This window comes from Ictalurus furcatus, chromosome 23 (assembly GCF_023375685.1).
Source record: "Ictalurus furcatus strain D&B chromosome 23, Billie_1.0, whole genome shotgun sequence".
Classification (NCBI taxonomy): Eukaryota; Metazoa; Chordata; class Actinopteri; order Siluriformes; family Ictaluridae; genus Ictalurus; species Ictalurus furcatus.
In genome coordinates, this window is record NC_071277.1 from 4,653,574 (window position 1) to 4,666,032 (window position 12,459).

Genomic DNA, 12,459 nt, shown 5'->3' on the forward strand with positions numbered 1-12,459 from the left:
GCAAAAAATAAGCCGTTGTCTCAGAACAAGTCCAGCTACATAGCTGAAAAAAAAAAACAAACAGTTTGGAAACCATACTTCTGATCCAGAAAGTTTGTTTGTATTGGGGATCGGCCTCTTGTCAGTCATTTTATAGACACGCCCCCGACGCCCCTTCACATCCTGATGAATCATCATGAGGAGACGTTACACGTTCATAGAGTCGTAACTCGGCTTTCAAGCAGTCGAACGTCCGAGCGCGCTTGAAAGTGACGTCATGACAATCCTTGCTAACGTTTACTCTAGTTGAACCACCGTAAGCGTTGGGGCGGAGCTTTGTGTACATGGATGGAAATGTGGGCGGGCTCAGTGAGTGGAAAAAAAAAAAATCATCCAGCTCTTCTTCAGTTCATTTACCCGTTAGAGACCTATTTTTCACGATGCATTTAAACTTTAAACTATTTAATGGTGAACTGAAACGCGAATGAATCATTAAAGGTGTGGCAGTGTTATTAATCTACCGCTCCTGCTGTGGATCGATAGGCATTGCAGTCTGATGCTCGTGTACGTCACACTTTGATCAGCCAGTATAAATTTCATCTCATTCTGGATGTGTTAAAATCATCATTTTCTTTTAGTTTCCTTCTTTAAAAAAAACAACAAATTAAAATTCACCTGATTAGCAGCTTCAAAAGCTCTTTGATGACTAATATACTGAGTCGGTGACAGTTTGAAGTCCATCCCCATGTCTGATTTTCGTAGAGGATGACATTAAACGCCACATAAATGTCCCTTGCTTACAAAAGATGTAGAGAGAGGACTGTTTTTTTAAGAGACGTATGAGATTTGGGACACAGCCCATGGAGATACGTGTACGTTTGTTTGTGATCTTCTTAATAATGTACCATATTTCGCAGAGTATAAAACTATAAGATATCGATCGTGCGTTTTCAAAGGGGGACACTATCAGTTTTCACAGCAACACTATCAGGACAAACACTAAACTAGACAACAACGGTGTTTGAGGCAGCGTGAACATTATGGAGTACAAACATTATATGTTGTATGTTTCAGTGGTTTTAGAGTGTGTGTGTGTGTGTGTGTGTGTGTGTGTGTGTGTTTGGCGCTTCTCCTATTCCTCCTGTTAGGTGTTCCCACTTTGGCTCGCGTTCCTTTTTAATTCAGACCAGACGGCCCTCTGTGTTTGTGTGTGTGTGTGTGTGTGAGTGAGAGAGAGCAGTTCCTTTCCCACGCTGCGGCACCTGTATTCACCCACCATGACACCCGAATCCATCCCCCCACCGCCCAAACCCCTCCTTCTGAAATGAGGCACCCCATGGAATTCTGGGAGTGTACTGCAGCATCACTGTGCAGAAATCATTAATAGATTTTACAAGTGGATAGTGTGTGAAATTCATAAAGTTTCGGGGGGGGGGGGGGGGAGTTTTTAAAAAGTATTATTAAAATTCTTCTTCCTCTTCTTGTGATACATTTCTCCTACATCCATTGTAGCTAAGTTTGCTTCCACTTGTGCCAGCTTGTGTTTGCCTGCTGATATTGTCTGAGCCTTTATAAAGCCTTTATAGTACTACTATTACTAATAATACTTCTATTACTCTTATACTACTCTTACTACTACTATAAGTACTAGAACCAGCACTACTACAACTATTAGTACCACCACTTCTTTCACTACTATTATTAAGAATTCTAATACTGTATCTTCTACAGCCCCAATTCCAAAAAAAAGTTGGGATGCTGTGTAAAATGAAAATAAATGTAAATATAAACCGAATGCAGTGATTTGCAAAGCTCATAAACCCATATGTCATTCACAGTAGAACCTAGAGAACATATCAGATGTTTAAACTGAGGAAATGTACCGTTTTAAGAAAAAAAAATAAAGTAATTTTGAATTTGACTGCTGCAACATGTCTCAAAAAAGTTGGGACGTGGGCAACAAAAGGCTGGAAAAGTAAGCGTTACTCAAATGAAACAGCTGGAGGTTAATTGGCAACAGGTCAGTAACGTGATTGGGTATAAAACAAATATCTTAGAGAGGCGGAGTCTTTCAGAAGTAAAGATGGGCAGAGGTTCACCAATCTGCAAAAAACTGCGTGTACAATTTGTGGAACAATTTCAGAATAATGCTCCTCGACGTAAAATTGCGAAGACTATGAATATCTCATCATCTGCAGTACATAATACCATCCAAAGATTCAGAGAATCTGGAGAAATCTCTGTGCGCAAGGGACAAGGGTGAAAATCAATATTGCATGCCCATGATCGTCAGGCCCTCAGATGGCACTGCATTAAAAACAGACATGATTCTGTAGTGGAAATCACTGCATGGGCTCAGAAACACCTCCAGAACTCAGTGTCTGTGAACACAGTTCGCCGTACCATTCACAAACACTGGTTAAAGCTCTATCATGCAAAGAAGAAGAGATATGTGAACATGATCCAGAATTACCGTCATTTTCTCTGGGCCAAAGCTCATTTAAAATGGACTGAGGCAAAGTGGAAAACTGTTCTGTGGTCAGACGAATCGAAACGTGAAATTCTTTTTGGAAACCATGGACTCTGCATCCTCTAAAGTATCTCTGATGCTATGGGGGTGCATTAGTGCCTATGGAATGAGCAGCTTGCACATCTGGAAAGGCATCATCAATGCTGAAAGGTATACACAGGTTTTAGAGCAACAAATGCTTCCATCCCATCTTAACTTCTGAGAGACTCTGCGTTTCTAAGATACTCTTTTTATACCCAATCGTGTTATTGGCCTGTTGCCAATTAATCTAAATGGTTGCAAAATGTACCTCCAGTTGTTTCTTTTCAGTAACACTTACTTTTCCAGCTTTTTGTTGTCCCCGTTCCAACCTTTCTGAGACGTGTTGCAGCCATCAAATTCAAAATTACCTTATTTTTCTTCTTAAAGTGGTACATTTCCTCAGTTTAAACATTTGATATGTTTTCTATGTTCTATCGGAAATAATGTATAGGTTTATGAGATTTGCAAATCGTTGCGTTCGGTTTTTATTTACATTTTGCACAGCGTCCCAACTTTTTTGGACTTGAGGTTGTATTACTAATACTGTGACTGTTACTACCACTCCTACCACTACCGCTAATGATGATACCACTACCACTGCAATTGCTAATAGTGTTACTACTACTAATTTTATTTTTTACTTCTATTATTACTAATAATACCACTACTACTATTATTTATACTGTTACGATTGCTATTAACACCATAACCACTACTACCACCACTCCAACCATTAGTATTACCGCCACTTTCACTACTGTTACTAATAAGAATTCTATTATTATTACCGCTATTACGAATATTATCAGTACTACTACTACTACCACCACCACCACAACCAGTGCTATTGCTAATACCTTTATTACTACTACTACTGCTGTTAATTCCACCACTACCACTGCTTATACTGTTACTACTACTATTACTACTATCAATACTGTAACCATTAGCACTACCATTACCTTAACTACTAGCACTTTTACTATTACTATCAGTACTACTACTGCTTCTTCTACTATTTCTAATACTACTATCACCACGAATACTGCACCATCTACAACCACTACTAATACTATTACTACAGTTATACATCTATTACTAGTATCAGTAATAACACCACCATTGCTATTGCTAATACTTTCACTACTGCCATTAAGAAGAATTCTATCACTGTTACTTCTGTTACTAAAGATACGATCGCTGCTACTGCTACTAATAACATCACTGGTATTTCGAATATGTTTATTCCTGGTTATTCCTACTTCTACAACCACTATTAATACTATAACTACTCCTATTCCTACTACTACTACTACTATTAATACCATAACCACTACTACTTCCACCATTACAACCCTTTGTACTGCTGCTACTTTCACTGTTACTATTAATAAGACTGCTAACACTATAATTAGTAGTCATACCACCAATTCTATTGCTAATACTGTTTAGAGGTCGGCCGATTGTTCGATTTTGCCAATTAACCGGTGCCAATAACCGATTGCTGGAACTATCGGGTATCAGCAAAAATCCACGCCGATAGTTTTTCCCGGTTGTGTCCGTTGCGGAACGGCCGAGAAGTACGAGAGCGGCCTCTAGAGGTGAAATAAAAACTATCACTGACAAATTTTGTTTTGTTATTCGAAGTGTTTTTTTTTTTTTTTGTTAGTTTTTTTTTAAAATTCATTTTGGAGGTATCTATGTTCATTTGTTATTTGGAGTGTTAGTTTTTGGTTCAGTTTGGATGTATACGTGACATGTTTGAATTTACGTGAATATTTATTAATATTTAATATATATTCCTGTTTATATTTGTGTTTCATTCAGAAAAGTACAGTTCATTTTCATGATATTTTCAACAATATTTTACTCTGAGTGTTATATTTCATTCAGTATCAGTTTTAAGAAACGGTCGGTTCATCCGTTTTTGGCAGGTATTGTCCAACTTAGTTATTGCCGGACTACCCGGCTGTCTAATTGTTAGATTTAAAAGATTCTCAGAGTTATCGATATCGCTCAACATCTAATACTATTACTACTAGTACTTGCTACTTCTAATACCAACACCACACCTACTACCATGATTCACTATTATTGCTCTTATTAATAACGCTGTCGTTATTACTATAAATACTACTACTACTTATAAAACTACTGTTGCTATTTCTACTCCCTATTACTGCTTATATTAGTAGTCATGCTACTACTAACATTGACTACTACTACTACTACTGTTATTAATAATACTATGGCGACTCCTAAAACTACTGCTAACATTACTATTAGTACTATTTGCCCCCCAGTACTAATATTAATGTCACTACTACTGCTATCAATACTACTAATACATATACATATAGAGCTGAGCTGAGTTGCTGCTGCCTTCTTATAATATGAAGTTTATAATTCTTGCTATTTGACAGACATTTCAGAGAAAGTACACTCAGTGCCTGTTTTTGTATGTACCAGTTGTTCTCATCGGCTGTTATGATTCTCAGCCAATCAGCTCATCGCCAGTTACTGCACGACCGTTTCTTTTCAGGATGTTCATAATTATACTGGAAATGTTTTCTGCATTTCATTACTGCATGTGTGTAATTCCTGTTTTATTATTATTCCTTGGTGGTTTCTGCACATGCCCTGAGCTTTAACTTTGCCCAGATGGCTTCCATCAGAATTAAATGTGAGCTCACAATGAAGCGGAAGTTCAGTAACCGATGAACCTACACAGCTGGAATATTTATGAAATTAAACAGCGTGGAGGATTCAGGTACAGCACGGTCTGTGGGTTCACAGGAGTGCACTAAAAGATGTTCTTATTCCATCAATTATCAAACTTTAAATAGACACCGATGGAGCACTTTGGCCAAAAATTAAATGTACACAATGTTCTCCTTACCCCAAATGTAGTCGAACAGCTAGGGCGTGTTTGGTTTCCAGAGTTTAGCTTTTTTTTTTTGTTCTTTTTCTTTCTTTTTTTTTTATAGGAGCAGTCTTCTAACTACTTCTTCCTTATCAACTTCACGCTGCGTTTTCATTGGCTGTTGAGGGGATCCATTCCGATTTACTCACATACACGCAATTTTTTAAAAAATCTAGTAGAAAAAATGTTTGATACACTTCAGTTCACTTAGAAACTCAGCTTTACAGAAATCCAGATGTAGATTTAGATTCCTCCTGAACAAGCCAGAGGTGACAGTGGCCTGGACAAACTCCCTGAGGCATCCTGAGGAAGGAACCTGGAGAAGAACCCAGCGTTCCAAAGGGACTCGAAAGAGAACCCATCCTCTTTTAGGTTTATAAATCATATTTCTATAACACGTTCGTAGTTGACGATTTTTGTTGCTTGTTTGTTAATGAAGGAGGATTTTAATGTTTTTCTTGGTGCAAATTTTTGGATACTCTTTTTCTTCTGGTTTAGGAGAATGCAAACTTTTCGCTGTCTACCTGTAGGAAATAATAGTCCTGTCCTGTCCTCTCATCTCTTGTGGGGTTGTGTTTAGTTCTGCCTGAATGGTGTAGCATGCTGGGAGTCTTGGACACTTGGTTGTCAATCGAGCGTGCTGATCCGAATATTAGGCCACGCCCAGTCAGTGCTCTCATCTGTCTGATTAGCAAGTTCAGATGAGGTTTTATTACAATTTTGCGTTCCTTCTGTTTATGCCGCCGCCACTAGGTGTTAGAGGAATGTTTTTGGATCGTCCGGGAGTCTGTCCAAAGATTCCCGTTAGAATAGTATCTCAAGTATGAGCGGTTGAATGTTTATAGGATTGATATAGAATTATTATTGCAACCAGCAGATGAACCGATTCGATTTTGGAATAAACAGGGTCAAGGTCACAGCAAGGTCAAATGTCTGAAATATTCCTACTCGTACTCGTTTGAAGATATTTGAGGCATCCATCTTAGAAACAAGAAGGACTCGACTTGTTGGTCGAGAAGGCATCCCTGTCAACACCGTGGACATCAAGTTTAGCTTGTTTTCTTCCCGAGTGTTTACTATAGCACATATAAACATTTTTAATATTTTAACTCTTTCAACCGAAGGACAGAAAATGGAATTTCCGCCTGATGTCACTCTCCACAGTAGTGGTTAATGGCTCATATGAAAGTCATGGCTTTAAGAATTTGTAGGGTTTTTTTAAATTTTTTACTAGATTGAAATATTATAATTTTATTGTGGCAGTTGTATACAATGTCCTACTGTCAAAAAAGCTTTAGTTGTGATGTCCGTTTTATCTCTAAACACAGAGTCACCATACTCTATGCACAGAAACCCAACAGTGTCCTGAGTAATCTTTTAACAGACTATAAATATAGACGATAAAATTATTCATTTGTTTATACTGATTCAAAACGCCCGATAATGTTGATTTCTATTCAGCGGGCGGATTGGGACGCCAGTGTACTGTGAGAAAGGGTTAAACTGTGTCGTCAGGGAAATCTTAACGTTGGAATAGTATCTGATGACCGATAAAGCACAATAAAATAAAATAAAACAACTGTTGGTCTGGTCGAGCTGTACACCGTTTGGATTTGGATTCCCTAACTAGTGCTAGAGTGCTAAGCGTGTGATTTTGGAGTGTGAATGGGTTGCAGTGGGGGTGCTTGGGATCAGGGCGCTGACCCCGGATCAGTCTGTGTCACTCTTCATAAAGGCCGAACACACTCCTAAATCTGGGCTCTGAAGAGCCGTCTGACAGGCTGCGTGGGCGAGCCAGAGTTACGCAGGAGAAAGTGCAGAAATGTGACGGGGCTTTTGTTTTGCCTTCCTGAGGCGCGGTCCACCGGGGGCCATTACCTCGCTTGCCCTACGGCGTTAATTTCACCATTTATAACTAGGATAATATCGTTCGGGTTCGGCCACGGATATAAATCTGTCCTCTTTTCTTGAGTTGTTCTAAGCTTTTGTCCATTGCTCCTTACTTCAGTCTTTTCTCCACAGGAGCCCTGTGTGTGCTGTGAGAAAGTTTGTGTCACTTTGATAATGTGGAGCCTCATTTCAGGGTGAACGTCAACAACCCTCTTCTAGACAACGGATGCCAGCTGGACTGTGATGATAAAACCCAGTTATAATAATACAGCTACAATATTCTGTTTGCTGTTGCGTGTTTATAATGAATCTTTATTTATCACATATACATATGCACTGTGAAATTCTTTTCTTTGCATACTATAGCATGTCAGGCAGTTGGAGTCAGAGCACAAGGTCAGCCATGATACGGCGCCCCTGGAGCAGAGAGAGTTAAGGGCCTTGCTCAAGGGCCCAGCAGTTGCAGTTTGTCAGTGCTGGGGCTTGAACCGCCGACCTTCCGATCAGTCACCCAGAGCCTTAACCGCCAAGCCACCACTGCCCCTCTTCTCTTAGTCTCTTCTCTGTGAAGCATCATCGGTCAGGGGAAGTAGTGAAGATTAAGGCTGGCCAAAATATTTGAGCAGGAATTTCGCCCCTCGTTTCTCCGAATTATCTTCATGCAGGATTAGCGTCATTTCTTGCCCCACACAGAAATATCAATCCATTCTCAAGTACTGTTAGGAAGTCATCAGCCGCAACCTTTCTTTCCTCTCAGAGCCACACCAGTTCACAGCAAGCCAGCTTGTAGAGACTTACCCAAGAAGACTCGGAACTCTACGGTGTAGAATTTTCCGAAGTACCGAACGAAGGGTCTGAATACTTATCTCAATGAGGGGATTTCAGTTTTTTGCATTCTTAACCATTTCCAAACTCGCTATAACTGGTTATAAACGGTTAACAGTATGATGTGTTCATTAATAAATAATACATTGTAACTATTAGCAAATTGCTATTGTATAAGAGGAATATAACACTCGGGATGTCATGCTTTAGTTCTTACCCATCGTTCTCCAATAATGATCTCATAATAAACAGTACAATAAGGCTTTTAGCTTGCGACAGTCACTAATCTATGGTTTCTCAGACTAGGTACGTGTTAGGCAGTCTCTCCAGGATTTTGCGATGGCGGAAACGAACGCCAAATCCAGCAAAACTCTGCAATATTCGGCGGAGCTTGAAATGTTTCAGAGCGACCGCAGATTTTTCTGCAGATTTAGGCCGAGACGCGTCATGTGACGTCATCGCAACACGCATTCGGTCAAAGCCCTCTTCGATTCACGTGCGTCGAACGTGAGTACAGTTAAAAGGTCTCATTTACCAACATCACTGCGAAAGAGCGTGCAAAACTATTTCGTGCCATTGCGATTTCGCCAATTCAAGTAGCTTTCCACAAAAAAAATGCTCTGCGAAATCCTGAACGGGCCGATCGGCGATCTGGGTGTCCGTTATGGTGTTGTGTGTGCTGCCATAGAAACGAGCGATGTCCGAGTTTGAGGAGATGACAGAGTGGAACCTTTGAGTCATTATTTTGTGTCAGCCAGTTCAACAGGCCTGATTTACACCGTGATAAAACTGTCATGTTTCAATAAGCTAATCCTGTTTTGACTCAAACGTGTTTTTTTTTTTTTCTTTCTTACCCCTCCCCTTTCTTCCCTTTTTCTCGGCTCGAGGTATCACTATCCAGTCCCCAAGGTGTTCTACGTGCAGCTGACGGTAGGCAGTAACGAGTTTATTGGCGAGGGTCGAACTCGCCAAGCGGCTCGGCACAACGCAGCCATGAAAGCTTTGCAGGCGCTTAGGAATGAACCCATTCCAGAAAAGCAACCTCAGGTATACACACACACACACACACACACACACACACACACATCTTAAGACAAGGGATAAAGTCTCAAAGTGAGCAGAGTCTCAATACCCATAATGCATTGCAGCATTTGAAGACTGTGTGCAGGATGTGGTGCGGTTTGAGACACGTGTATTGTAGTGTCAGTATCTGCGTTTATTCGGCCTGTACGGGGAATACCGTTTGGGACGCATCCTTAGTCATGACAGTTTATGGTGATTAGGGAATAGAGCATGTGGTTTGGGACACGTCCACACCAGACTGGAATAAACCGCATCCATGACCACCATTCATTTACACTGTTCCCGATATTAGTGCGCTATGTAGTCCTAATGGTTCTCAACCTTAGGGATTAGGGAATAGGCGATACGTACCATATTAGACACACCTCTTTAACCTTGTTGTCTTTGTTTCCTCTTTCCTCCTGCGCTAACGTCCATCACCCTAACTCTCTCATCACCTTCTTATTCATCTAACTGTAGGCAGATTACCCACAATCCTCTTGCGCTGATCTCATATCCCCTTGTTGTTGTATCTTTATTCCTCCCCTTTACTGTCACATTAGGGTGTAAAGACGACCTCACACACTCTCAAAGGGCTTTTATGTGTGCCCAGTTGTAAGTGTAACACCGTGTCGCTGTGTATAAATCACTTAACACACCGACGCTCCGTGCCAGCGCTGATGTCACCACTCCCTCCCTCCCTCCCTCACACAGCATGTATAACACGTAGTAGACAGTGCCGTATCTACAAGATACAATTTAAAAAAATAAAAAAAAAACTGAGGCGGGTGAATAAATATGCCATCGTCTCTCACGTATGCACACACACACACCCCTAATCTGCTCAGTGGCTCAGATTCCATTGTCCTTTTCCTTAGTTAGACATAAACACCTTACCAAATAAATGCCTCAACATGGTTAGTCCACTGTAGACGTGTTCCGAATCACACATCCTTATTACAGTACGCGCTGTAAATCATCACAGAAAGCATCCGTGATGCGTTTTTTTGAAGACTAGATAGTGAAAAGAGTGTCTAGTTTGAGACACGTCCACAGTGGATGCTCTGTGTCACTTTGAATGGACGGCAAAATCAAAACCCCAAAGCTTGTGGGGTTATTTGGAAGAGCAAAGAAAACTCCAAAACAGGGGCGATGGAGCCGAGTATTACGGGGGAAATAACACATACTTTGTATTTAATTGTCCATTCTCTGATTCGACATGAGCGCGTTATTAAAGGTTTGGTGTAGGTATGTATATGTCTTACACATGAGGTTGTATAGCGTTGCTGTCAGATACACAATATGGGCAAGACACCTGACTATCACACCTATATGTGGTTCTTCCTCAAACTTGCTACAAAGTTGGAAGCATACAGTTGTATCGATATGTCTGTTGTATGCTGTACCATGAGACTTTCCCTCCACTGGAACTAAGAGACCCAATTCTGTTCCAGCATGGCAGTGCCCCTGTGCTGGACATCAGTGCCCGACCTCACTAATGCTCTTGTGGCTGAATGAGCCAAAAGTTCCCCACAGCCACGCCTCAACATCTAGTGGAAATCCTTCCCAGAAGAATGGAGGTTATTATAACAGCAAAACGGGGACTAAATCTGGAATGGGATGTACAAGTACATACTGTCCTCTCTGGAACTATTGGAAACCGTTCCATTGAAAGACATTTGAGTTTGAGATCAGAAATCCAAAGACGAATACGAGAAGAGAGTTTAGAATTTCAGGTTTTGTTTCCTGGTATTTGTACGTAGACGTGTTAAAGAACACAGCACCTTTTGTATCAGACCGGCCAATTTGTAGGCAAACAAAAATATTGGAACACGTGACTGCCAGGTGTTTCTTATTACCCGGGTGTGTCCTGGTAGATTGATCGTTCAAACAGTAATTAGTGCTGAACATCTACTCTTGGTTTTAGACTTCAGTTTCACCTGTAAACACTGCATTTGTTGTTAAAAAGGTTAAACAAACATGAGGAGCAGAGAGCTGACTAGGGGTGAAAAGCGAGCCATTTTGAAGCTGAGAAAAGAGAAATTCAATCCGAAACCACTGGTGTAAGGAGCAACAGACACCGGATGTTTTGGTGTATAGAGCAAACAAATGAATCGGCCTCGCCGTCCCAGTAGTTTCGGAGGGGACTGTATGGGTGTGATGGTCGTGTGTCTACAAACCTTCGGCCATGTTGTGTATGTTGTGTGCTACATGGGGCTAGTTATAGTGAATCAGATTGCCGTTTTCCACTTAGATCTAAAATTTGGATTTTTTTCCCCCCAGTGAAATTAAACAAAACATTTCTCAGTTCTCGTCTAACTATTTCTTACTTAGATTTTCAGATTCTATTGAACAAAAACCTTTGTGTGTGTTGTGTTGTGTTATGTGTGTGTGTATGTGTATGTGTTGGGTTTGTTGTGTGTTGGGTGTGTGTGTTGGCTCTGTGTGTATGTGTTGGGTGTGTGTGTATGTGTTGGGTGTGTGTGTATATGTTGGGTGTGTGTGTATGTGTTGGGTGTGTGTGTGTGTTGGCTCTGTGTGTTTGTGTTGGGTGTGTGTGTATGTGTTGGGTGTGTGTGTGTGTGTATGTGTTGGGTGTGTGTGTGTGTATGTGTTGGGTGTGTGTGTATGTGTTGGGTGTGTGTGTGTGTGTTGGCTCTGTGTGTGTGTGTTGGGTATGTGTGTGTTGGGTGTATGTTTTGTGGGCGGGTGTTTGTGTTGGGTGTGTGTATGTGTTGTGTGTGGGTGTGTGTGTATATGTATGTGTTGGGTGTGTGTGTATGTGTTGTGGGGGTGTATGTGTTGTGTGTGTATGTGTTGTGGGTGTGTGTGTGTTGTGTGGGGGTATGTGGTGTGTGTGTGTGTGTTGTGGGTGTGTGTGTGTTGTGTGGGGGTATGTGGTGTGTGTGTGTGTGTTGTGTGTGTATGTGTTGTGTGTGTGTGTTTTGTGGGTGTGTGTGTGTTGTGTGGGGGTATGTGGTGTGTGTGTGTGTTGTGTGTGTGTGTGTATGTGTTGTGTGTGTGTGTATTTGTTGTGTGTGTGTTGTGTGTGTGTGTGTGTGTGTGTGTGTGAGAGCGTTTGGCATCGATCTAGTTATTTAAGCTGCAATATTGTGTTTTTCTCTCCTGTTCAGTCTCGCTGCGTTCATAACGAGCTCTTTATCAGCTGCTTCTCTTCCTGTATTATGTTACTGAGAGAAGAACACCATGGTCATGTACTGCCTCGGGC

At 41.0% G+C, this 12,459-nt stretch overlaps 1 protein-coding gene across 4 annotated transcripts in view; it reads left to right on the forward strand.

Moving 5' to 3' along the window:
* stau2 (staufen double-stranded RNA binding protein 2) overlaps positions 1-12,459 on the forward strand; it is a 109,289-nt gene that overhangs the window by 22,940 nt on the left and 73,890 nt on the right. For all 4 annotated transcript variants that reach the window (XM_053610970.1, XM_053610968.1, XM_053610972.1 and 1 more), the window contains exon 6: positions 9,056-9,215. In XM_053610970.1, coding sequence (XP_053466945.1) covers positions 9,056-9,215 — 160 coding nt within the window. The remainder of the gene's footprint in view (positions 1-9,055; positions 9,216-12,459) is intronic.